Raw genomic sequence first — 27,434 nt, 5'->3', positions numbered from 1 at the left:
CTCACCCCGGCCCTTCCCCCTTAGATCTTTCAACATAATTATCCGATTTCGCGGTGCCCCTTTAAAAATGTCTGGATTTGCCTAGTATTATTGCATGTATGCATTCATGACTACAACACAGTTCAGGGACTTTACCCTCCGTTTCAAATAGATGTTTATACTTTATTCATGTTAGTCAGGCTTCTAAAAGGCAATTAATAATTTACTGTTGCCTCAAATCTGTTCTCGCTAAGGACATTTTTGGCTCTCCAGGACACTTACTCAAACTGCAGTGAACGAGCATAGCAACTCTTCTCTCTACTTTCTACTTTTGAATTCCATAAAAAGTATTACGATGGAGTGTTTTGTGTAACGTCGCCTGTGGCTTGAGGGTGATGGCTACAGCGCTCATTGTGAGGGCTCAAGCTGTGATGCGCGCGGAGCAAAGTGTTCCCTCCGGGGACAACACAGGCGAGGGACATTGGTTCCAGATGAAAGGGAGATGAGGGAGGAGGAAAACAGGAAGGAGAGATGGTTTTGATGTATCGATACACAGACACAGCCAAGCCTATATATTTTATTCCCCTCAAACCGATCCAATTGTAAATTATGTAAAACCAGCACATGGTGTATTTTGATAGAGCACTGCATAAATGCCAGTATCTGGTGTTATGCGTCTGATTAAAGTGTGTTACAAGTGTATGTTTTATAACAGACAGTCACAGCTTAATTAACATCGGGTAACCTAACATTAACTGATAGCACAATGGGGGAAGAGGAGAGCTTAATGAGGACTCTAGGCAATTACTCACCAAATATTTGGTAGCTAGCCTACGTCTCCCTCTTTCCATTTTCTCTCTTGCAACACCACCAGTTATAACGGAGCAAATCAGATAAATCTGACAGTGGGTTGCATCAGGGCAGATGATGTGAGGGAGGCAGTATACTCCATGACACTTGTGACCTATTTCTGATTTAAGCGCTATGGTGAGTCTCTCTTTTTCTCCTCCCTCGTTCTTTCTCTCTCTCTCGATGAGTCTCTCCCCCTCCTTCTCCCTCGTTCTCTCTCCCCCCCCTGTCCTCTTATCTCTCCTAACGAACACACAATAGCTCTACTGGCGTGAGAGGAAGAGGACACACCAGGACATTGAGTGGGGGAGCTAGCTAGAGGAGTGTGTGAGGCACAGGCAGAATTAATTTGATTAGTGTGGCCATTAATGCATCAATTAACTGGAACTTGGAATATACTGGTGAGGAGAGAGGGATGATTGGCTGGAAAGAGAGAATAAAGGAGGGAAGATTATACAACTTAAAACGGACACAAACGGGTCAAATGTTGATGTAAAAAATGATGATAATTGGTGAACTTTGTGTAGTTGGTGACCTTGTTTTTAAATGTCTGCTCTCTTCTCTTTCAGAACAATGACCCCCTGACCCTTGGTTACCATGGATACCCAACCCTCAGTCAGGTAAGACTACAGTCTCCTTAACATAATTGCATACATGTGAGACACTTGCCTATTGTATGATATATTTTCATTATCTTATGTCCGCCATTGTGCTCTTCCATATATGGGCAACGACATATTTAAGTTATTTTCTAAGCTCTTCAAGCCACAAGGTGGTGATGTGGATTCAGATAATTTCTGATTGGGAGCCTGATAACTTCATGTAAGGGAAAGGGGGACACCTCGTCAAGTTGTACAACTGAATGCATTCAACTGAAATGTTTTTTCCACACATAACCTCTTCTGAACAACCTTATCTATATAAGTTTACTCTTTGTTAATATGGCTTTACATTAGGCATATGGTTGCTCTCTAGGTTTATTTTTATTTCCTGTTTGCCCTTGGATAGCCAAGAAATATGGGAGGAATTTCAATTCAATATCAAGATAAGCACATAGATATGGCATGGAAGGATGTCGTAGAGCTGTCCTGCCAGTAGCTTCAATTTCTCCCTCACTAGTCTAAAACATAATAAGAGTTTGTTTTGAGTATACTACAGCGTTTTGCCTATATGCTCATACATACACATACACATACATGTATGTATGCCAATACTTTGACTTTGTTGTCCTTAAGCCATTTTGCCACAACTTTGGAAGTATTCTTGGGGTTATTGTCCATTTGGAAGACCCATTTGCGACCAAGATTAACTTCCTGATGTCTTGAGATGTTGCTTCAATATATCCACATCCTTTTTCTGCCTCATGATGCCATGTATTTTGTGAAGTGCACCAGTCCCTCCTGCAGCAAAGCACCCAACAACATGATGCTGCCACCCCGTGCTTCACGGTTGGGATGGTGTTCTTCGGCTTGCAAGACTCCCCCTTTTTCCTCCAAACATATAATGGTCACTATGTCCAAACAGTTCTATTTTTGTTTCATCAGACCAGAGGACATTTCTACAAAAAGTACAATCTTTGTCTCCATGTGCAATGGCAAACTGTAGTCTAGCTTTTTTTATGGTGGTTTTGGAGCAGTGGCTTCATCCTTGCTGAGCAGCATTTCAGGCTATGTTGATATAGGACTCATCAAATTAGTGTATGTAAACTTCTGACACCCTGGAATTGTGATACAGTGAAATCTGTCTGTAAACAGTTGTTGGAAAAATTACTTATCATGCACAATGTAGATGTCCTAACTGACTTGCCAAAACTCTAGTTTGTTAACGAGACATTTATGGAGTGGTTGAAAAATGAGTTTTAATGACTCCAACCTAAGTGTATGTAAACTTCCGACTTCAACTGTATGTATTTTATTTTGTAATTTCTGTGGTCTTTTTTGATGTAAACTTGAACCAGATATAAGGTATTTGCCACCACTGCTGAAATAAATCCTAGTGGAAACACTGAGATACAAACTGTGTGTGTGCCCTGCAGTCAACACAGCCCATATGATAATAAAAACCATACATAGGGGCCTACCTTATGTGTTTGTGTGTACCGTATGTCCAGTGTGTTTACCTGGGTGTGTTTTAAGAGGCTGATTGTGTTATTAGGTGGTTTAGTTGGTGTTGTTAATCCTCAGATCATGCTCTTTCCATAATCCCCTCATCCCTCTCTCTTTATCCCCCGCTCACTACGGATGCCGTGCAACATTCATCATGAACGTTTTACACGGCTGACAATGTATGCATGGAATTAGAATGACCAGAATGGATATTCCCATTCCACTATCTATACATCTCTATATCCTTGGTTGTTGTTCTGCGGCTAAATAAAAGAATACGGACGGTCCTCATGTCCACATACTGTATACCTCTGTGTAGTGTGGAATGGCAGCTAAAGGAAAACAATGGCATCTTTTAACTGAAAATACCTAGAATTTGTCTGTTCTTAAACGAGTCTTGCTCAAGGAAGCGGCATAGAGGAAAAAGCCATTTGGACCACGGCGGTATCGTGAGGGGATATTGGCCCGAAGAGGTTAACAGGAGACGATGAGAAGTTGCTCACAAAGCCCCCTGGGGAAGAGCTGCTAAACTGTCACTGACTGCATGAGACGAGGTGATCAAAGACTTTCCGATGGAAGAGCCCAGAGAGTGTCACGCAGGAGACGATGAGAGAGTGTGAGAAAAACAGAAAGGAGTGGAAGGAGGGAAACAAAGCTTCTGTTCTCTCTTTCGCTCACTCTGTAGTCTCTCTCTCTCTTCAATCTCCCAGTGGTGCGAGCAGCCCCAGTTTAACTCACCTACATGGAGAGAAAGAGAACAGGGGGGAGGGAGATACTGCGACACGGCGGGAGAGAGAGAAGTAGGGGAGGGGGAAAGTTTGCAGGTGTGACAGCAAGGGAAAGGAGGCGGCGTAAAGGGAGGGGAGAAGGAAGTGTGGCTGGGGAGCATCAGGCTATCTGGGTGAGGGAGGGAGAGGGATGAGCAGTGAACAGGCAACTGCACGACAGAGAGAACGGAAGGCTGGGGGTTGAGGGAAAGGAAAGCACAATAGAGGGGGAAAAAAGTGAGCGAGGGAGAGTGACAGGGACAGAGAGAGCGGAGGAGGTGGGGAGGGGGGATTGGCGTGGTATATGGAGCAAGCGAGGGAAGAGGGAGATTTTGAATCTGTGAAGAGCGACGGATAGACGGGAGAGTGAGCTGGACAGGGAACACGCACTCGGATAGAGAGGAGGAAAGGAGAGCGAGGATAAGCGGATATTTCAAGTTTTTGCACAAATACGATGATGGGACTGTACTATCCTTCCGTGTTGTCGGTGAGTTTCGATCTTGAAATCCCTTCTGCAAGGCTTATTCTACTGTTTCGGTTGCTGTTTTATAAAGGAACAATAATTAAATGACAAACTAGGTTTGTCTGTTCTTTAGCTGCAGCGATTCTTAATTCAGCGCAAATGCCAAGCATTGTGTTTGATCCTTTTTACTTGAGCGGTGTGCTAGTGAGGCCATTTCATGCATGGCTTTCCACCCAATCATCAGTCAGAAGCGTCGGTAAATAGCAAATCAACACTGGAATACTGCGCTGCACTAGGAGAGGGACAGAGATGGGAGCCTTTGAAGATAGAATCTGTATTATAATATGCTGTGTGAGCTTTGCTGTACCGTATTGTCATGGCATCTGTTCTCTTGCCCTGGGCCTCTAGTGCTCACAGATACGTTCGCTGGCTACATTTGTACTCTGGCTTCTCAATTCATGCGTCGTAGCATTTGTTTATATGCAGCACATATGGACGGGAATATTTGTTCCTGCAAATCTGGAGAACGGGGAAAGGGATGTGTGCGTGTGAGAATAAGCATATAGGATTTGTTTAGGATGACCGTGTAAGTACAGGCCTCTAGCCTGCACTGTCCTCGGGATCTGAGTATGCCTCGACATGTTTGCGAATAGGAGGGAGGAGAGGGAATAGGAGGGAGGAGAACAAATGGGGGGGGGGGTAAAGAAATTCTGCAGCTGTCTGTATACGTATCCCTCTATGCTCTAAGCGAAAGGGACAGGTGCCTCTAGAACAGTTGTCTCTCTCTCGCTCTTGTCTCACTCTCTGCCGGTCTCTCTCGGTCTTGCTTTCTCTTTCTTTCCAACCAATACCCCCTCACTCTCTTATCTCTCTGAGAGACTCTCTCTCACTCTCTCACACACACACACACACACACACACACACACACACACACACACACACAAACAAACTTTGTTGAATGTTGAGACTCGTGTGTGTGTGTCAGACTATCGTCATATCATTATATTTGAGGGATGACACAGTGGTCCCACCATGTGTTCCACCATTGTCTGACTGACTACCCTGGTTAGTGCTCTGCCTGCATACATGCGTTGGCCTGTAAACTTCTTTCAGCAGTACCTTTTGAATCCTGCTCCCTTTACTATTTGACCTCTTTTCCCTGTGCCTCTCCCTGGGGCCCTAGCAGCTGTTATCTCAATGTTTTCCTTTAAGAGCCCCAGAAAGAGGGGGATGGGACGGAGAGAGGGGAAACAGGAGACTGTATATTGAAATGAAAGGTGACAGAGAGACTTTTGTCTTTGCAGGAAGGCCCATAGAAGTCATAGTTGTTCCTAAAGGATAGATTATACACAGATGGACTGATAGAGAAATGGATAAGGGAGGTAGATGGGTGTAGATATATAATCTAGACAGTGAGATGGATAGCTCACTGGATAAAGCTAGTTTGTTGCGTGATGTAATAGAATTCTGAATCGCTGACATTGCAGTTCTGTGGATCCAAAGTTGCAATTCACTTGAAGGGGGGATTTTTTTAGTTTGTTTGTGGAGAGGCACAGTAAATTATAGCTTCTGTTTTAAGGTGTACTCTTACTACAGAGCTCTTTGTGCAAATAGGGATAGCCTAGCACTGAGAGGAGAGAGAGTTGGAGAAATATTTGCAGAGCCCCACCCAAACGTGTGCCCTAAGGCATGGGAGAGACGCCTACCTGGCTCACCACACACGCACACAAAAACAAACTATGGAGGTCAAAAGCTCTTGACATTCTTCAAAGGCCTACAGTACCGGTGATTTATGATTCTGCCCCCTTTCTTCAAAATGGTATATTAGTGTTGTTGCTATGATGACCGTTCATTGATCGAGGTAGGCGTGAAGTGTCACTAGGAAGTGTAACAACTTTTTACAGGCCCACACGGGCATGAAGCATACACAATGTCCTGAGCTGTGCTTCAAATGAAATAATAATGTGTCCAGTTAACACTGCAAAACCGTTCTACTATTGGGACTGTGGAAGGCATCTTTGCCGAGGTTCATTTGTGTCCACTCTATGGCAGCGCTAAACTGATATGCTTCTGAAAACTAATGATGCACTTTCCAAAGGAGGGCAGGATGTGGAATCCCAACAAGCCTTGCTCCAACCGCTCAGTGCACGGTGTGATTGACAGTACAACGGTCATCTAGGCACTAGCTTATGTACACACATGAACACGTTGGCCATGGGAAAGCCAGAGTCAGATTGGTATTGAGCTCTCCATGTCCTCTGAACAAGATGAACTAGTTCCATGGTCACTGACAATGTGTTGGAAGAGGAGGAACATCATATGTAGTGTCAATAGACTCCTGTTTGTGTGTTCACCTGTGTGTGTGTGTGTGTGTTCACCTGTGTGTGTGTGTGTTCACCTGTGTGTGTGTGTGTTCACCTGTGTGTGTGTGTGTGTGTTCACCTGTGTGTGTGTGTGTGTGTGTGTTCACCTGTGTGTGTGTGTGTTCACCTGTGTGTGTGTGTGTGTGTTCACCTGTGTGTGTGTGTGTTCACCTGTGTGTGTGTGTGTGTTCACCTGTGTTCACCTGTGTGTGTGTGTGTGTGTGTGTATGTGTGTTCACCTGTGTGTGTGTGTGTGTGTGTTCACCTGTGTGTGTGTGTGTGTGTGTGTTGTTTGTCACCTGTGTGGCTGGGGCTGTGCGTAGTTGCATGGTTGACTAGCGGTACGGTAAAGCAACATTGACCAATAGATATTGTCAACCATGTCTGTCTTGAATGTGTACCTTTTTCATAAAGAGTTGCACCGGAGCCTAACAGACCATTAATACAAGACACAATACAGGAGAGATGACGGAGAACGTGGTGTACACGTGATAATCTGGAGCATGCATAAGACCCTACAAGGAAATGGATGTGGGGGTGGAGTGAGAGGGGCTTCATGACAAGCAGACATGTTACCCTATAAGGAGATGTGGAGTGGGAGGAGTTTACGGGGCGAGCTAATGTTCTGTTGCTATGAGGCTGCCTGGCAGCGAGGTTGACTGGGGAGGGGGGGTGGATGCAAGGGTCCCGTCTGGATTTAATGAAGCGTTAAAAAAAAGAAGGGTGGAGTTGAGGGGGAGGACAGGGAGAACAGCAGCAGCAGGAGGAGAGTGAGTGGGAGGGAGGAGAGTGATGGGTAGAGGGGGCGGCTTAGGAGGATGGAATTATTTAACAAGGAAGGATGGGAAGGGTTTCTTCTACAGTTCTTTATGTTAGGAATGTATAGATAGCTGGTAAACGTGCCAAGAATTTAATAAAGCATTTTGAATTGTATACTGTTCCGTGTCTAATGTACTGACAACAGAACTGCACCTTTCAATTCCTGCATCATCTACAGTTCAGTAGTGTCCATTGAATGCCACCTTCCCCCATTCTTCATACACTTCAATTCTTTAGAATTAGGCTGTAGACTTATGCCATACACCCATTAGACAGAGGTCCCTGATAAGTCATTATTCATGTCAAATGGCCTAGATCTGGCCTGGTTAGCCGTGGTTACCTACACACAGTGACACTGCTGCAGTCAGACAGGGCAGAGGAGTCTATTTTCTAACATGCCAGGCTCCTCAAACACACTAGCTAGCCGGCGCTAACTGACCCGAAAGTAAGTCAGCTGCAGCTACTGCCTCTGAATCACAGGCTCCGCTGAACTGACGGCATAAGCTTACACAACCAGGGACACACACACACGTTTACAAATGTTGTGCTGACAAGATGCGTGACACATATGTCTACAGGACACCCCACATCAGAGTGACAATATCTCTCCCTGTCCCGCTCTTTCTCCATCCCTCTCTCAGCCATCCCTCTCTTCGTTACGTTATGTTTGTATTCAGATGCTCTTATCCAGAGAGAATGACAAAGCAACTTAGTCTAAATCACATAACAAGGCGATCCTGACAGACCAGGAGACCATTCCAGTTGATGCCCACAGGGCTCTGGTCAAAATAAGTGCACTATACAGGGAACAGGGCTCCATTTGGGAGATACCCATGGTGTGCAGTATCAGGCCTGTGTGGAAAATGGAACATGAATATTGTATTTGAAAGGTCATGCAGAGTCGTTCAGCTAAAATGGAAGACTCAAGGTTGCTCTATTTTTCTGTGTTTCGGTTTGGCAGAATTGAAAAACAAAGCAAGGAAATAGAATGGGATATTATTTGCCAATATTTTAGCTTCAAGGCTTTTTCCAAGTCTACATAGAACAACCCACGGTTAGAAACATGTACAGTGGGAAAGGGGCTTGGGGGTTTTGCCCTGTTTTCTTTCTTTTTCTGTTCTGTAAGAATCAAAATGACCCCGGCTTGCCCAGCGACCCCAGCTTGTCACAGGTGCAAAGCAGCGAAAGGTCAGGCGCTAAAACAGATGGCACACACACACTCTGTCCTAACACTCCCTCAGGGACTCTGGATGTATTGTACCACACAGCAGGGAAATGCTTCACCCAATCACACACACAGACAGATGTTGTGTTTTAGATAACACACCATTATTGCTATATCAGCTGATGCTTGTCATTACCTATAGACAACGTCACAAAAATTGTCAGCTAGCTAGCAACAATGACAAGAAGCTGACATTCTGATAGTTTTCTTGTTATTGATTTGACATTGAAGTCATTCAGCAGACGCTCTTATCGAGAGCGACTTACAGTAGTGGGCGCATACATTTTCGTACTGGTCCCCCGTGGGAATCGAACCCACAACCCTGGCGTTGCAAGCTCCATGCTCTACTAACTGAGCCACATGGGACCACGGCTGTGATATCATGTCTCGTTTTGACTCATTTCATGTGAATGCTAATATGGCAAAACATTTGCTAGCTATCTAACCTACAACTAACAATGTATTTGAGAGACAACAAGAGCTCATTGTGCAAATGTATTTGTTTTCAATAAACATTTGGAGACTATGTATAGTTGTATATTGTCAGCAATCTAAGCCAACCCTGTTTTCTAGCAGTCTGATATAGTAAATGAATGAAACACGTTGAATCTAGTATTTCATGCATCAGTAGCAGGACTTTTCTGTCAGTCTTCACCTCTCCTGTCCTTTCCCTCTCCATATCCCATCCCCCTTTCCTCTCTTCTTGTCTCTCCTGTCCTTTCCTTCTCCATATCCCATCCCCCTTTCCTCTCCTGTCCTGTCCTTTCCTTCTCCATATCCCTCTCCTGTCCTTTCCTTCTCCATATCCCTCTCCTGTCCTTTCCTTCTCCATATCCCTTTCCTCTCCTGTCCTTTCCTTCTCCATATCCCTTTCCTCTCCTGTCCTTTCCTTCTCCATATCCCTTTCCTCTCCTGTCCTTTCCTTCTCCATATCCCTTTCCTCTCCTGTCCTTTCCTTCTCCATATCCCTTTCCTCTCATGTCCTTTCCTTCTCCATATCCCTTTCCTCTCCTGTCCTTTCCTTCTCCATATCCCTTTCCTCTCCTGTCCTTTCCTTCTCCATATCCCTTTCCTCTCCTGTCCTGTCCTTTCCTTCTCCATATCCCTTTCCTCTCCTGTCCTTTCCTTCTCCATATCCCATCCCCCTTTCCTGTCCTTTCCTTCTCCATATCCCATCCCCCTTTCCTCTCCTCTTGTCTCTCCGTCATCTCTTTCAGTACTCTCACCATTTCCATGTAGGGTAGCGATGCCCCTCTGCCAATAAGCTAGGAATGCACTGTAGTGTGTGTGTGTGTTTATGAGAGTATTTCGGGTAGTTGTGGGCATTAGATTATAGCACAGCCGTTATCCAACAGTCAGCCTTTGAATGTTTAGGCTTGTGGGCGTTTGCGTGTCCGAGTTAGTGTGTTGAGGTGTATGTGTCTTATCTGTTTCTGTCTGTGTGTGGGCGTCAACATCTATTGTGCTGCTTCTCTGTGTGGAAGCTGCTGACCCCCTCAATAATAGATGTGCCTGTAGTGAATATTTAATGGACAACCACACACACACACACACACACACACACACACACACACACACACACACACACACACACACACACACACACACACACACCAGGGGGAGGGAAATATAATATCCGTGCCTGTAAGCCTTTTAAACTGAACCTCTTGGGAAAGTGGTCTTACCCCTAGTGATGTTCTCTCAGGCTCTCTGTCGGTAAAGAAATACGGTGGAGTATAGCCAGCCAGTTACTTAAGACCACTCACCTCTCTCTTCCTCCTCATGCTCTCTCTCGCTCTCTCCCTCTCTCCCTCTCTCTCTCCCACCCTCAGGGCTCTCAGGATTCAGCAGGTGGTCAAGAGGGTCTCATCCCCCCATCCTTCTCCACCTTCCCCCCTCCTCCCCCTCCGCCCCCCCAGAACGGATTGGCCCTGGAGTACGGGGCCAGTCTGTACACCGCAGGGGCCATCCAGGGGTCGGTGGAGGTCGGACAGGCAGGCCTTAACACCCCGACAAGTGTCCCAAACATCTTAACCACGCACGTGAGTTTGTTTTATTTGCACAAACTTTACAAGAGACTTTGTTTCACGCTGTGAATGAGGGAGTAAGTGTCTATTAAATCCCCACTTTCTCTCTCCTTCTCTGTGTCTCTGCCTCTTTCTCTGTCTGTCTGCATCTCTCACTCTTTCTTTTTCTTTCTTTCACTCTTTCTTTCTCACAGCAGTCAGATGTGTCGTCACAGATTGATACCCAGTTGGTGTGTACAGGAGGAGGTGGTGGCGGGGGGTCCGTAGGGGACGACTCAGAGAAGGGGACCCCCAAACGCCTCCACGTCTCCAACATTCCCTTCCGCTTCAGAGACCCTGACCTCCGGCAGATGTTTGGGGTACGAGACCAGGAATATTGTCCTTTTTCCCCATCCACAACCCTGACATTCTAGATTAGTTAGTGATTAAAGGAGCAATCTGTGATTGCTACATCCATTTTAGGACTTTTAAATTAGTGTTTTAGTAAAGCTTCCTTAACATGGAGCAGGAAAAAGTGCCTCTCTTAATTCTCTGCTCTAAGAGGAATAGAATTGATAATTAAAAAAGTTCAGCATGATTTCTGCTAGTTTCTTTATATGTTCGGTACAATACTGACGCCTTGTGTTCAATATTTGTATTTCATTTTCAATGCAGTAGTTTACAGTGCCATGCTTATTGATGCTGCCCCCCCCCGCACATTTTTTCTACAGCAATTTGGAAAGATCCTCGACGTAGAGATCATATTCAACGAGAGAGGATCGAAGGTATGACATGCACACATCAAAATACCAAACCTGTTCATTTTAAGTTACATGACATAATACTCTGCACAGAATGGACATAGCTTACGCATATTTCTTCACATCCCTTATCCTTCTCTTATATTCCAAACCTCTTGTTTTCTCTCCATCCCCTTCTGTTTCCATCCTCAACCCCATTCCCTCTCTAGGGTTTTGGCTTTGTGACGTTTGAGACGAGCGCAGACGCTGAGAAGGCCAGAGCTGCTCTCCACGGAACTCTGGTGGAAGGACGCAAGGTTGAGGTAATTTACCCCTCCAAGAACGGTGGCCATTTTGATTTTTGTCTTTCTCCCATGTTCAGCAGTGAAATGAGGTCTGGTTGGCTTCGTATGCTCCTCCATCTCCAGTTGAACTGTCTCAAATGGTTTTGGGGAGTCTGTTTGTGTTTAGTGTTATAATAACCCCCTTCCAGCATGGTGCGGAGGTGCCTCACAGAAAGATCGATGTCTTGGTTTTACATCACTTCCTGTTTCACGCACTGTCCATTTGCACGTTTTGATCTTCAGCTTTATGGGTCTGCCTGGATTGCAAAGCATGCTGGGTGGTTTGGCAACAAAATGGTCTGGGAACAGTGTTTTCACGTGACACCTTTACACACTGTGCCTCTGGATGCTGCTTATGACACGGCATGCGAGACGGCGTGTCTTGTTTTCTCTGCTGCACCCCCTTCTTTATATCCATCATCACCATCATTTCCGCCATCAGAATCCGGGCTTTATTGGTGTTCACTATTTTAGAGGGGACGTTCTCCCTCTCCTCTCTTCCTTTACTTTCTTCTTCTGACAAACAACCATGCTTGCTTGTGTTTGTGAGAGATTCTCTTGCATGGGCTACCAATCGTGTTTCAGAAGACCGGTCAGGTGATGTGACGTCATAAAAGATTGCCTCCTTTTCTTTCCCTTACATTCCGATACCTGTGTGCTTGATTGTGAGTCAGTGCCCAGTATTGAAGTCGTTTGATTACGTTGCTGTATGATGACATTGCTGTATGGTGACATTGCTGCATGCATTAGGTGTTGGCAGGTGTTGGTATGAGACTCTGCCCTGAGGGAGTGTGGTGGTGAAGTGTTTGATCTGCTGCTTATAGATTCACTGGTGATTTTTGGGGTCTATATGTCACTCATTAAATAAAGGCAACCCACACCTCACCCTCACTTGCATCCCCCTTTCCCAAGAGTAATACCTGGTGTAATGGGGACGAGTTCTGCTGCGATGCCGCTGGTCTTCTTTGTCAGCATGACTTGGAAGGAAAACACCTCATGCTCTGCCATCTCTTTGGCTCTTGGTTTTAGATTCATGCTTCGTTTTGAGCTCTTCTGCATGCTCTTAACTGTTATGCACTCCTCTATTGTGTGAATGTGGGCCTAAACGTGTGGGTGAGAAAGAGAAATTCGGGGGAAGAGGGGGAGAGAGAACGATGGAGAGAGTGAAGAGTGACGATGATACAGCTGTCTTCCTCTCCTTTCCCCCCTTTTCTGTTCTGCTCCATCTCTTTCTCCACTCTATCTTCATGCCGGTCGGTCTGTCTATCCTTGTTTGTCTCTCTCCCCATATATCAACCTGTGTTTGTGACCCTCAACACCTGTCCATATTAGGCTTGGGCGGTATCCAGATTTTCATACCGTCCTACCTGCCATCCCAGGATTTACGCTATTACCGGCATAGCCCACAAGGGGCACTAAAACCCACAAGAAAACGGCCGTTGGGCGTCTTACTAGATGGCGAACAACAAACTACTTGCAAAGACCGGCAAATCCAGCTCATGAAGTTATACAATCATAGCTGGTAGCTTCCGAATGTCATTTTCGTTGCGTCTGGACTTGTACAAGCGAAGGTGAACGAGAGAAATTGTACACATGAACAGAGTTGTGATGCATGCTTTTCTGAAAGAAGATCCAGCATGTGTACATCCAGCAGAGGTAAGAAGAACGGAGGAGGAAAAAACCTGCTAGTAAGGAAGCACAGGGGGAACATGGCAGATAACTAAGACCCCTTTGACTTCTCACACACGGCAGAAAGCCGGGATAAGATATCTGATGGCAAACATTTCGTAGTGATTTGTTTGAGTGTAACTTCATCGCCTCGTGTGGCGCACACCAGTGATTGGCCGATAGATATACAAGGCTGTGGTCTCACCAGCTCCCGCCGTCTCCTGTTGTGCCATTTGCCAGAGGTGGGACCAAGTCATTGTTTTACAAGTCACAAGTAAGTCTCAAGTCTTAGCGCTCAACTCCCAAGTCGAGACAGGCAAGTCCGATTCAAGTCTCAAGTTTAACTTTGAGTTTCGAGTCCTAAACAAGTCCTAATGTGCTCACACCAAATGTAATACCATTTCATATTTTTAACAAGAGTAATAGTTAGTATATTACATTTACGCAAATCATGAATGCTTTAAAAAATAACAATTTATTACTTTCCAAATAAACTTTATATTTCCGTGGAAATACATGGGTAGTCCCCCGCCCACCTTTAAGTGATTGCTATCGGGCGACGTAGGCTTGTACACAATCACCCAACCTTGTTTTTAGGAACATCAGGTAGGATTTAGCCTACCAACTGCCTAGCCAGTTGTAGCTCAATCTTGGGGGCAATGATCATGTTCCCGTACTGACTGATGTTCCCGTACTGATTGATTTAACGTTACGTTAGCCTACATGATACACTAGTAAAGTAACAAAATATATAGCTGTTGGCTATATTAGCCACGACTTACGTTCTTTGTACAGCTTCAAATGTCGAACAAAGTTGGAAATTGTTGCGCCTCCATCTAATTTTCTTCCCGCATGTTTTGCAAGTTAAAATCCGTTTTTTTGTTGATACAGCGTCTTTATATCTGAAAATAATAATTTTGGGTATCATCTCTCCAAGGGCTCCATCTGAATTCACCCGGCGACATTCCTCTGCACTGCCACGCACAACTTTTTCTCAGCTGGCACAATTTGATTGGCTGCTGTCTGATTCAAACTGTAATCCGTTAAATGAAGAGTTGATGCGCTGCACATTTTTTCTTTAATAGCATCATTTTTAATATTTGGGCTTGGGGAGGGTGTCGAGTCATAATGCTCAAGTCCAAGTCAAGACGAGAGTCATTGGTGTTGAAGTCAAAGTCGAGTTGCAAGTCATCATATTTGTGACTCGAATCCAAGTCGTGACTCAAGTCCACACCTCTGCCATTTACAAACAAACACTTGACTGGCTCAACTGTTCTGGGGAACTGCGGTAAACTTCAGAACGTAAGAGCGGTGAAATGAAGAACCCAATCTGCTTTAACGCCGAATGTATTGCACAAGTTGACTGCAGGTATTAACTTAAAAAGTTGATACAAATATTCTAATTTATTGAAAAAACATCCTGTGGCTTTTCCAAATACCCTAGTATACTGTATAAATGGTATACTGCCCAAGCCAAGTCGATATACCCCTCTCTCCGTCTGTCCATTCTCCTTTTTAAGTGTACTCCAATACAGTATTTTGTTATGTGCAGTGTTAGGCTTTTTACAAAAAAGAAAGTTATTATCTATTACTTCTTTCAACATTAATGAATTACTTTACTTATTACTCCCTGGGAAAAGTAATTAGTTACACCGATCGTTATTACCTTTGTTACACCCCAAAACTTTGCGCTTCCTCACTCAATGTAAACAATGTCAACGTTACCCTACGTAGGCCTATGCACCAACACAATTAGCCTAATAATGACCGACACAATATCTACTGAGGATAAGGGCAGCATTTCCTCTACTACATACCCAGCTACATGCTGGTTCAGCTCTCCCTGGGTCACAGCCTGTCCTCCTGAACCATTAGGATGAAATATGCCCACAGTCATCTTCAGCAGCAGGGTCAGGTGTTTCTCACCTGGGCAGAGTTGACATTTTACTGTGTTATTCTTTTCATCTTGTCCTACCAAATTAAAGTAATGGGAGTACTTCCACGCTGAGAAAACAAGTGTTTTAGACTCTTCTGCCATTTTCCCATCGTCCTCACTTAAGCAGTCAGTGGTAGTGTGTGCATGCATAAACGGGAACCTGGTGAGAGGACATTTTTAAATCTTATATATATATTGCGCCAACAGAGGGAATAATAATCTCACACATTCATTTGGATCAATAAGTGTAATAGGAAGGGAATGATAACTAATATTATTACTGCAATTTGAACAGTAACTCTGATATATTACTCGTTACCACAAAAAGTATTATTATTACTGTAGCACGTTAATTTACAAGGCGTTACCCCCCAACACTGGCTATGTGTTGAAAAGTTCAGTGACTTCTCCCTGAGCCATAGGCTTCTAGATTGATCCCTCAACTGTCCCCCTCTGTCTCCCATATGTGTATGTATTGGGTATTTGTAGTAGTTACATCAATAGAGGTAATATAATATAATATATGCCATTTAGCTGACGCTTTTATCCAAAGCGACTTACAGTCATGTGTGCATACATTCTACGTATGGGTGGTCCCGGGAATCGAACCCACTACCCTGGCGTTACAAGCGCCATGCTCTACCAACTGAGCCACAGAAGGACCCAGGTCCGTTTTATGTCAAAAGGTGACCAATCACCTGTGACATCACTTCATGACATCACTTCCTCTGTGTACCTCAGGGTGGGGGTGGTTGCTTTTCATCACCTCATTGGTTGTTTTTGTTTTGGTTAATTTCTTATTATATTTTCTCTATTTCCCCCTGATGATTTCTGTGTTGTTGTCAGTCTCCACGGTAACCGCTCGCGTGTCCTCACACCGTTTCCCCAGCAATGGTAAGTTGTGTACACATGGCACCATTTTTGAATGACCCCCCACCCCCCTTCCGCCAAATAAAGATAGTGCACCCTACACACAAAAAAATACAATGAAAGTGTCCATGACCCGGCCGGGTTTGATCGAAAGGATCTGATTGGCTAATCCTGTGATTGATTGTGGAGCTGGCAAATAAAATGCTGATTAGAAAAACCAATGGCATTTGACCGCATGGCCTTCCAGACTCTTTCTGTAACATTAAGATAAGCTGATATAAAAAGCATCTACAAGCGCTACTGACTACCACTTTATGCATTAATTCCATTCACCTCTCTAACTGCATTCAAACATTAATTCTAGAGCTATTGACTTCCTGCATGGTTGACTATCTCTTGTCGTCTGTACCATATAGTGCCACTGTCATCTCTGTTATGTATTAGCTACCTTTCTTTAGTGAATACCAAACGGTAGCTTGCTTTGCTTCAACAGCATTTTGTTTGGTACACTAGTAGTGGATTGGCATGATAAAGCATGAACGCGTTGTGGTAGAAGTCAGTCTTGGTAACGAGACGGTAGGTTTTGTGCGCTGGCTGTAGTTGTCCATGTAGAAGGGCAACGTAGTCTATTCTTCACATTAAAACGAAGGTAAAATGGCACTTTGTACAAGCTAAGGATATGCAACTGATATTGAGTATATAAAATACTTCAAACTAGTTGCCAATGGAGACTACCACGAGAGAGAAGATCATCTTGAAACCACCATCAGTATCACATCTGACTCTCAATAGGATAGTATATTTAATTGGATTATCTGCCCAGACATTTATTATGTTCACGAGGAGTTTCTTTTTAAAAATGTTGAGCAATGGTTTGGTTTTGGATGGTGTGTTATATTGGTGTCTGCTTCTAGTTATTTGTCGTGCGACACTGAATTGCAATGCCTGACAGTGTTTCACGGTCATGGTTTGATTTGGTTTTTTGAGGAATGACATTTGCATCCCCCCCCATCCTCTATCTCTTTATTCTGTCCTCTCTCCCTCTGTCTCATCCCTCTCTGTCTCATCCCTGTTTATTCCAGCTCATGTATTGGATCATGTATGTAGGCAAACGGTTAGACGTTTTTTATTTTGTTTTGATTCGTTTGTTCCGCATCTTGGTATTTGGTTTTTTTTGTTAATGAGAAAAATAATTTTCTCTCTCACTCTCTCTTTACCTCCCATCATTTATGTGTTCCCATGTCTTTTAATGTGGACTGGCTATTCTTCCTGCATCCCGCTCTCTTCTCCCCCCTTCTCTCTCTCTCTCTGTATGATGTGTGTGACTTGATTGGGAGGGCTGCCAGAATGTTTTGATTGGTCTATATATACTGCATCTGATGCTTGCTGATTGGCTGGTTTGGCTCACCTTCTGGTCATGTGATGCGCTCTTGATTGACTGGCTGCGTGTAATCTGTGTATGACCTGTTCAAGTGATGAAACGTTTTGCATCGTGTTCAACAGAAGCTTACTTCACCCTCTCTTTTCCCTCTTGTTAAAGGTAGCAATGCCTGGAATGGTCTTGGATTTCTTTTGAATGCCTTACTCTGAAATGTTTTTATATTTTTGTTCAGTCTGTGTGAGTGTGTCCATGGTTAAATTATTGTGAATACTCACACGTTCCTAGTTTTTTTATCCTTCAAAAGAATGCATGGATCAATCAATTACCATCACTTTACATCAGAAAAATGAACCTCTTATCCAAGTTTAGACACTACTGTCACTTTTTCAATTCATATGGCTCACAGTAGCAGATAAATGTTGACAAGTACAAACAGTGTTTTTTTTACTAATCTCTATTTGCTTTAGTTACATATGTATTAATAATATGAGTTAGTAAAGTCATAGCCAGTTCTGAGTGTATTGACACACTCATATTTCAAATATATAGGGCCTATTTGTTCTGGTAGTACTGAAGGTTGTTGGTGCCTGTACTGTGTGGTTTGGGCATAGAAATGGAATGAATAGAACGGATGTCCCCATTAAAGCCAGTGATGGCATAATGGGTGTTCTGTCGGCCATTGCGTGTACCCATAAGACTAAAGCAGTAAGTAAAAGAAGTGTACCCATCAATCTGCGCTGTGATTTTTAAAAAAAAACGGACATTACAAAAAATACAGTACATTGCATGAGCCACATCACTATTTATTGGAATGAACAGTACACTATCATGGAAATGATTACTTCACAGTACCAGATATTGTTAGTGTACCCTTGAGTTTAACCGCCAGTTTTCCAGGGTTAGAGGTTCCACGCCTGTTCTATTCATTCTGTTTCTATGGTTTTGGGTATACAGGAGGATGTTTGTATGTTGTTTGTGCATGGAGCAGGCAAGGGTGGTTGTCCCTCAGGTCCGGTGTCACCCCTCGTCATGTTGTCTTGACCTCTGACCTCTCTGACACCCAGGTCAACAACGCCACAGCCAGGGTGATGACCAATAAGAAAATGGTCACCCCATATTCTAATGGAGGAGAGGGGCTCGCCGCTCTACCTTATGGTAAAGATTATATTGCTGGTTATAACTGCTGAATATGACCAACACATTAGTAGCAATGTAGTTGCATGTGATTACATCAGTGTAATTGCATAGTATGTTTAACTTGTTGAGATATAGATGTTGAGTGTTACTCATATTTCTTATCCTCTTTTTCCTCAAATGTACATTAGGGCTACTAAATGCCAACTCCCCTACAGCCGGGTGGAAGTTGAGTCCAATGGTTGGAGCCATGTACAGTCCAGAGCTCTATACAGGTGAGATGCTAACATTGTTAGACTAATTTCATCAACACAGCTGATGCTAACATTGTTAACTTAAGTCTTCATTTCATCAGTATAGGTGAGATGCTAACATTGTTAGCTTACAGTGTCTAAGGAAAGTATTCAGACCTCTTGACTTTCTCCACATTTTGTTACGTTGCTTTTTAAATTATCCAGCAATCTATGCACAATACCCCATAATAACATCACAATACCCCATTATATCAAAGGCAAACAGGTTGTTAGAAATTTCTGCAAATGCAGTGCATGCTGTTTCCATTGATCATCTTAGATGTTTATACAACTTGATTGGAGTCCACCTGTGGCAATTTCAATTGATTAGACATTATTTGGAAAGGCACACACCTGTCTGTATAAGGTCCCACAGTTGACCGTGCATGTCAGAGCAAAAACCAAACCATGAGGTCGACACAATTGTCCGTAGAGCTCCGAGACAGGATTGTGTTGAGGCACAGATCAGGGGAAGGGTACGAAAAAATGTCTGCAGCATTGCATGTCTCCAAGAACACAGTGGCCTCCATCAATTCTTAAATGGAAGAAGTTTGAACCTCCAAGACTCTTCCTAGATCTGGCCGTCCGCCCAAACGGAGGAATCGGGGGAGAAAGGCTTTGGTCAGGGAGGTGACCAAGAACCCGATGGTGACTCTGACAGAGCTCCGGATTCCTCTGTGGAGATGGTTGTCCTTCTGGAAGGTTCTCCCATCTCTGCAGCACTCCAACAATCAGGCCTTTATGGTAGAGTGGCCAGACAGAAGACACTCCTCAGTAAAAGGCACATGACAGCCCGCTTGGAGTTTGCCAAAAGGCACCCAAAGACTCTCAGACCCTGAGAAACAAGATTCTCTGGTCTGATGAAACAAAGATTGAACTCTTTGGCCTGAATGCCAAATATCACATCTGAAGGAAACCTGGCACCATCCCTACGGTGAAGCATGGTGGTGACAGCATCATACTGTGGGGATGTTTTTCACCAGCAGGGACTGGCAGACTAGTCAGGATCGAGGGAAAGACGCAAAGTACAGAGAGATCGTTGATGAAAACTTGCTCCAGAGCGCTCAGGACAGCCAAGACAACGTAGGATTGGCTTTGGGACACGTCTCTGAATGTCCTTCAGTGGCCCAGCCAGAGCCCGGACTTGGGCCCGATCGAACATCGCTGGAGAGACCTGAAAATTGCTGTGCAGCAACGCTCCTCATCCAACCTGACAGAGCTTGAGAGCATCTGCAGAGAAGAATAGGAAAAACTCCCCAAATACAGGTGTCAAGCTTGTGGGGTCGTACCCAAGAAGACTTTATGCTGTAATCACCGCCAAAGGTGCTTCAGCAGAGTACTGAATAAAGGGTCTGAATAGGTATGGAAATGTCATATTTCAGGAAATGAACCTGTTTTTGCTTTGTCATTATTGAGTATTGTGTGTAGATTGAGGGAGAAAAAAACATTTTAATCAATTTTAGAATAAGGCTGTAACTTAACAAAATGTGGAAAAAGTCAAGGGGTCTGAATACTTTCCGAAGGCACTGTAAGTTCTCATTTCATCAGTATAACATTGTTAACATTGTTAGCTTAAGTCCTCATTTCATCAGTACAGGTGAGATTCTAACGTTAGTTTAAATCCTAATTTCATCAGAATAGGAGATTGGTGAGATGTTGATATGACAAGCTTTATCCCTTATGTATTCCTTTATATTAGGACACTTCACCCCACAAAGGATCTCCATCATAATCAAAATAGCCCATTTCCCTTTTCTGTAGGCTGTTTGTTATTTTCTGTAGGCTGTTTGTTATTTTCGCTAGCGTTGGACTAGTAACCGGAAGGTTGCGAGTTCAAACCCCCGAGCTGACAAGGTACAAATCTGTCGTTCTGCCCCTGAACAGGCAGTTAACCCACTGTTCCCAGGCCGTCATTGAAAATAAGAATATGTTCTTAACTGACTTGCCTGGTTAAATAAAGGTAAAATAAAAAATAAAAAATTTGCTAGGCTGTTTGTTATTTTCGCTAGACTGTTTGTTATTTTCGGTAGGTTGTTTGTTATTTTCGGTAGGCTGTTCTTTTGTGTAGACTAACTCTTTGTTATTTTTTGCCTCCCTCTGATTTCTCTGGCCTGTCTCTCTCAGTCCCTGGCTTCCCGTACCCTGCGGCGGCTGCACAGGCTGCCACAGCGGCGGCGACCTTTAGGGGCGCCCACCTCCGGGGTCGTGGCCGGCCGGTCTACGGTGCTGTCAGGGCAGCCCTACCCCAGCAAGCTATACCTACATACCCAGGGTAGGTGTTACTCAATCACACAAACACACACACACACACACACACACACACACACACACACACACACACACACACACACTCTTTTACTGCATGGTGTGATATAACAAATACACTTAATTGCGTTAGTTTGGTGCTGCGCTGAAATATCATTTCTTTGTCTGAACATGAGATAATATTGCGGTCTACTGCGCAGTGGTCACAATCACTCCAATATGACTTGTAAGGGCTACGTTTGGCCAAACAAGAGAAGTGGTATTTTATCTCGCATGTTGCACGTGTGTGTGTATATTAATCACCCGGCCCTTTTCTCTCCTCTCTTTTACACCCTCTTCTTTATTCTGCTCCTCCTCACAACTTGTATTTCCTTCCACTCCTCAATCACCATCCATCACTTCTCTTCTATTCATCGCTCTCTTTCTGGTCTTTCCTCTCCTCTCCTCCTCTCTCTCAGTGTGATGTATCAGGAAGGGTTTTACGGTGCAGCAGACCTCTATGTAAGTATACCTCTCTCCTTCGCTCTTTCTCTCTCATTCTCTCCTTTCCCCTCCCTCCGTCAGAGTGTGTGTGCATGGACCAAATCCACAGAGCTGTGTATATGTGGGTGATGTAGTAAACTTTACAATTGAACACACGTTAAAAATAAAAATAAATGTTTTCAGTCAATTATTTTAATTAGGCAGATCAATAACAGCTGTTACACACACTGCACACATTTTGTTCTTGATGAATCACATTGCTATATGAAGCGGTGCATGCCATGTGCAATGTCCAATCTTCCAGGATCTATACTACACGCCCTCATAGCTCTATACATTCATGAATAGACTGCTCTATGCATCGTTTGCCTGCGTGTGGACTGATTGTGTGTGTGTGTGGTACCAGGTTGACCATAGCTGTTCTCTGTTCTCTCTGTAGAATAGTGTTTCAGGACATTAGTGGCAGATTGCCCCAGGTAGGGTCCCATCATCACGTCACTGTGTGATCAGCCAGTGTGCATCCATCCTATTACTATGCGTTCCACTGACTGACTGACTGCTACTGGTGTTTTATTGACCATCCTAGATTGAAATGCCTCTTTATTTCTGTTTCTATTACTAACTCACTGGATTCTGACATGGGTGGAGTTGCAGAACGGGGGAGAAAGGGAATCGTTATAACACGAATGACAATATTACCTTCTAAAGGAACTAGACATAACATGATGGACATTTTTAAAGTTTTGTTCAGTTAAAAAACAAAAAAACAATTGTACAATAAATCATATACACAGATGAAAACAACATAGGATTTTGCCACGATTCTTATGCAGTCTTTATAACGGCCACCCTTAGATATGAAGTGTAGCCAAAATGAGAGGTACACTTTGCCAGTAATGGCTGACATGGTCTCTGAAAGTTGAGGCTGAGTAGCTTAAAGACAGGATCTCCAGGATCTGAGGATCAACACAGGTCCACAGACTCTCAGGGACATGGTTATTCATCTTAATGAGTCGTTCTGACCCCTTCCTGGTATCTCCCTATATCTGTTCCACCTGTGGCATGCTAACTGAATCAATGTTGGCATGCAGACACACTTATACCCCTCTTCCCCATTCTCCTCTTCTCTTCTCCTCTCCCTGTATCCCCCCACCCCAGCAGATGTGTGTGTTACTGAATACAGGGACTTGGTCCTGAACTGATCTGTAGGTTAGAATGCAGTGGTGTGTTGCCAACGAGACGGCCTCCTCTGTTGAGTTTGGGGTGCATGCTGTCAGTGATTTGGTTGTGACCATGCGAGTGTGTGTCCCCTCCCCCTTAATTGTATTGGCTGGCCGTCTTCTGTGTCTTCATCATCCGTTTTTCCACATTAAAGGAATAATGATCCTGATCACCTGTTTATTCACCCCCCTTTCTTTAACGCTGTGTTTTTGATGGGAAGGAGGAGATTTCACACCTGAGGTTATGCACACTTTCTCCTGTCTTTGTCTCTCCCCCCACCTCCAACAAGACATCAATTATCAGATTAATTGAATGTAGAAAAGCTGCGGCACACTTGATGCAGGGCCTATATCATTGCCACAAACCGAGGCCCTAGTGTTTTTTTTTTGTTGGTCATGGAGGGAGACTGACACGGGGAAAAGGCCTCTGCTACATTCTCTGAATGCCATGTTGCACCAGGTGACCTGTTGTTGCTGCTTGTGTTAGTCTCGCTCCTTTTTCTGCTGTTATAAAGGAACATAGCTTCACTCTCATTCATTCCTGGGGTATTGTGTGAGGGAGTTGATAAAAATGGACTAACAACCGCGTTCTCGCTGTCTGTCTGTCCCTTCCTCCTATAGGGTGGCTATGCTGCGTATCGCTACGCTCAGCCGACTGCGGTGGCTGGTCCTGCAGGAGCAGCGGCTGCCGCAGCAGCTGCCTACAGTGATGGGTGAGTGATAGACACAAGATATTACACAAAATAAAGCAGTAGCACACCGTACTATGACTATATATTAACATATTCAAATGAAAAGTAGTGGGCCTACTTCACTTTCTATTCTGGAACATGTTTGGTTGCACAGCTGCGGGTTTGTAATGTACTAATCTCTGGTGTCCAGCTACGGACGGGTGTACACGACAGACCCTTACCACGCTGCACTGAACCCTGCTGCAGCCTACGGTGTAGGAGCTATGGTAAGAACATATATTTACATTACTATCCACAACAAAGAAAATATCATAGAATTAGATTGTCCATTCTAGTAATTATACTTCTATGGTAAAGATCTAGCCAATCACTAACCCACTAACTGCCATCTTACCTCCTCTCCTCTGTCTCTACCAGGCCACACTGTACAGGGGAGGCTACAGTAGATTTGCGCCCTACTAAAGATAACCACATTTCCCAGGAGCTCTCTCATCCTGTTTGAACAATCTATAAAAGAGCTCCCTCTGCTGTCCAGGATGGAGATTGCAACACGTTGACGCAAGTTTGTCGCCTACCATGGAAACATTTATATTTCAAAATCTCCTGCTGTCCACTCTTTTATCGCTTCAAACAAAAATAGGAATGCCATTTTAAAGACTGGTAGAAAGCCTTGACAAAGAAAAGAAAATAGAAAAAAACCTTGTATTTGAACCAAATGGCCGCTTGTTTCCATTGCACGGCTGTATTATAGTCCCCCTGTTTCTCCCTCTCGACACTCTCAGCAGCACAAGACACAGAATGGTCGCCCCCAGCTAGCGTACCTCCAGAGCCTATCATGTAACTGGTGTCCGGACCGTTAACTGAACACTGAAACCCCCTACCACACGTATAACAGCCAAGGTGTAATGTGGCATGTACTATACACAACTCATACATCAAGAATGGAGGTGGAGTCTAGTTATGGAAGACAGAACTGTGACTGCCAGTGTCTGCAGGTCTGTGGAGCCTGAATGAGCGAGAAACCACAGCAACCGAGCACCAGAAGCATTTTGGAACAAAGACAACTTGCAAACAAAGTGGAGGATGTGACTCCATGTTTCCTGTTGTGGGGTGAAGGAGTATGAGAGAGGAAATTACATCATCATTGCAGAGAGAGAGGGGATGGACTGATGTTTTTTTTAACACTATTAGAAATGACTCACTTCAAACTGAGCAGTAAAAGGATTATCATAGCTGTTCCTTACCTCAAAGTTTTCTTAGTCCGTGAAAATGGCGAACCTTTAAAAATTTAATTGTTACAATTATGCAAATAAATTAGTTAGAGAAAGAAAAAAAGTTACCATATTATTATTATTATTATTACTATTGCTGATTTATAGCGTTGTCTTTATTGCGTTAATATTGTTAGTTTCAGTGGCTCTCTGAGCACACCTCCACACACATTTTCCACTTCCCTAGAAACGAGGTCTAGGGGCTAGGACTACGGTGTAGATAATATCTGTGTCATTCACTACAGTGGGCAACACTACACGTCCCCTCTACATAACACAATATTATACCAAACTAAACTTCCAGTGCACAACATCATATTCTCACAATACTTCACACTATACACATCACTCAGAACTATATAATATTTCATCACTGCTATCGAGGTACCGGCTGGCTTTTTTATTGCATTGTGAATGTTAGGCTGAGACATATATCACTGATAACATTGAAACAACCAGAACCTAGTGTCCTAGAATAAACTTCTTCAGTTATATTTCTTTGAAAAGGTATGATAGGGATGTATTATTTGGCTATATGATTGATTTCCCTAACCTGTTCTGTCTTTTAGAAGAGCAGGTAAACATCAAGTACAGTCTTCCTGAGAATAGCTACGTTGGTAATAGATAGTGAGATTCTGTCAACAGGTGTTGAAAGAGGGACACCATCAATATGAAAAATATTTAATGCAAAATACCATAATATTGTGCATATTTCTATATCCTTATACTCTATTTCCAAAATGTGGTTTTTGCCTTTTTTTGTTGTTCCAAAGATTTGTAGAAAAGCACACTTTTAGTCATGTGTATGATAAATATATTATCGTTCTTGTGGTTATTATTATTATAAGTGTGGTCTTTTTATTTGTTGCATTAGGTCGTTGTATTTTTTTCTATTGGTAAATGTTGTTCCTCCTCATGTAAGGTGACATTTTCATTTCCTCCATCAAGATTAGTTGAAATCTGATATTTTTCCCCCCTGTGTTGTTTTCTTGGGCAGAGGGGAATGGACTATTTAGTAGTTTCAAAGAGGGAGGGAACCATAGAAGTATACCACTATGACATCAGCCTATCTAGTGTTCTATATCTATGGCGCGAACAAAACGGGAAAGCACGTAAAACTAAACTACCAAACTAATTTCCCCCCAAAAGATAGGGAAAGGCTGAAATGTTTGGGTCTCACAATTTATTCCAAGTCCAAAGTTTACAGTAGACAAGAATACGCTGGAATGAATGGTGGTCTGACAAGCACTTCTTCTGACCTGGTGAAGTAATCTAGTCACTCTGTCGTAGACAAAGACTCCTAACATTTCAGTGCTGAAATTTAGTCAGTTGAGGTTTAAAACGGATGTGAAGAGCGTAGCGCTCGTGTGCTGTCTAGGTTAAAGGGCATGCAATTTTGAATGATCCAAGTATACAAAAGGTTGTATGTGTTATCGTTTGGTTTGTACAATGGTAAATGTTTCAAAGCAGTTTTACAAAGAATCTTATGTGGGGCATGAACTAATTACTATGAAACAATATTTCAAAATGCTGCAGTCATTGTTTATTTTGAAATGTTTGCTCTTCTTCATTTTATCTTCGGTTTTCTGGCTGTGTGTACCACTCTTCTGTGTGAACTTAATCTAAGTCATCAACAGGGGTCAAACTCTTCTCTGGTCATTTGACTTTATTATCATGTATTGCAAAAGAGGACTGAAATATGAATAACTGAAAAGATACAGCCAAAGATGGTTATTTATGCCCTATTTCTATGGTTACCAAATTGAGAAACGCAGAGCAAAGTGGATAAATGATTGACAACCTATTGAACCAATCAACATGGGCAACTAGCATGATCTACTTCTCCAAGAAGTAGAGTTTGAGACTCCTGACCTAAATGTTTTGCATGATTTTGATTCTGTCTTTTGAGATCAGACTCCAACAGCATTCGGTTGCAATAGTCATCTTTTACCACTAAACTCCATTGAGAATGCTAGGCAGCTAGCCCTTTTTTATGCTAAGGATGCTAGTGTAGCAACGAAGAGCACAGTGCTGTTTGTCAAAGACTCAGGCCCAGTGATGGGCAAAACAAAATGGCCGCCACAATGAGGCAAGAACACAATGGCAACGTTCTAATTTCCATACCAGCATATTACTTTGAATTCATACCTTGATACAGTGCTTCATACTAAGTAGTATACTTGTGTGGATATTGGAACAGAGCCATGGAGTAGGCTCCTTGTATTATATTATACAGTGAGGTGGTTCTTATTCTCTATAGGTTTCAAATAGTGACGGTCCTTTTTTGAATCTCTTCCCCTCTGTCATGTTTATCCATTGGCTGCCATTATGCTATTTTGTTAGTGAATGTCCATATAAAATCTTTTATATAAAATATTTTGTTGTGGTTTGTGACTCATGTTATTTTGGTGTCCAATTTCAAATCAAATGTTATGTCACATGCACCGAATACAACAGGTGTCGACCTTACAGTGAAATGCTTACTTACAAGCCATTAACACTTACTGTTCTTAAAACTGCATTGTTGGTTAAGTAAAAAAATAATTCAAGAGAAGCAGTAA

The 27,434-nt window shown here is 43.3% G+C and overlaps 1 protein-coding gene across 6 annotated transcripts; it reads left to right on the top strand.

The window, feature by feature from the left end:
* The first annotated feature begins 1,150 nt into the window (after nt 1-1,150).
* LOC118371494 (RNA binding protein fox-1 homolog 2-like) lies at nt 1,151-27,249 on the top strand. Of its 6 annotated transcripts, none has more exons than XM_052527873.1 (13): nt 1,151-1,229; nt 1,398-1,448; nt 10,403-10,612; nt 10,795-10,956; nt 11,308-11,361; nt 11,547-11,639; nt 18,580-18,670; nt 18,841-18,924; nt 21,067-21,214; nt 21,666-21,708; nt 23,532-23,623; nt 23,793-23,868; nt 24,020-27,249. In XM_052527873.1, exons 1-13 carry the CDS (start codon nt 1,197-1,199, stop codon nt 24,062-24,064), a joined length of 1,182 nt encoding a protein of 393 aa, XP_052383833.1. In that variant the 5' UTR covers nt 1,151-1,196; the 3' UTR covers nt 24,065-27,249. The 6 variants fall into 6 exon arrangements, 5 of the variants coding, with proteins under 5 accessions (XP_052383833.1, XP_052383834.1, XP_052383836.1 ...); XM_052527874.1 differs by lacking the exon at nt 21,666-21,708 and adding an exon at nt 22,130-22,166 and having other exon boundaries at nt 1,156-1,229; nt 10,792-10,956; XR_008144851.1 differs by lacking the exon at nt 24,020-27,249 and adding an exon at nt 22,130-22,166 and having other exon boundaries at nt 1,157-1,229; nt 10,792-10,956; nt 23,793-23,850.
* Nucleotides 27,250-27,434: the final 185 nt, after the last annotated feature.

The sequence above is a fragment of the Oncorhynchus keta genome, chromosome 10, assembly GCF_023373465.1.
Source record: "Oncorhynchus keta strain PuntledgeMale-10-30-2019 chromosome 10, Oket_V2, whole genome shotgun sequence".
Classification (NCBI taxonomy): Eukaryota; Metazoa; Chordata; class Actinopteri; order Salmoniformes; family Salmonidae; genus Oncorhynchus; species Oncorhynchus keta.
The sequence above is the reverse complement of the archived record's forward strand: the minus strand, read 5'-3'. Positions and strand labels throughout refer to the sequence as shown.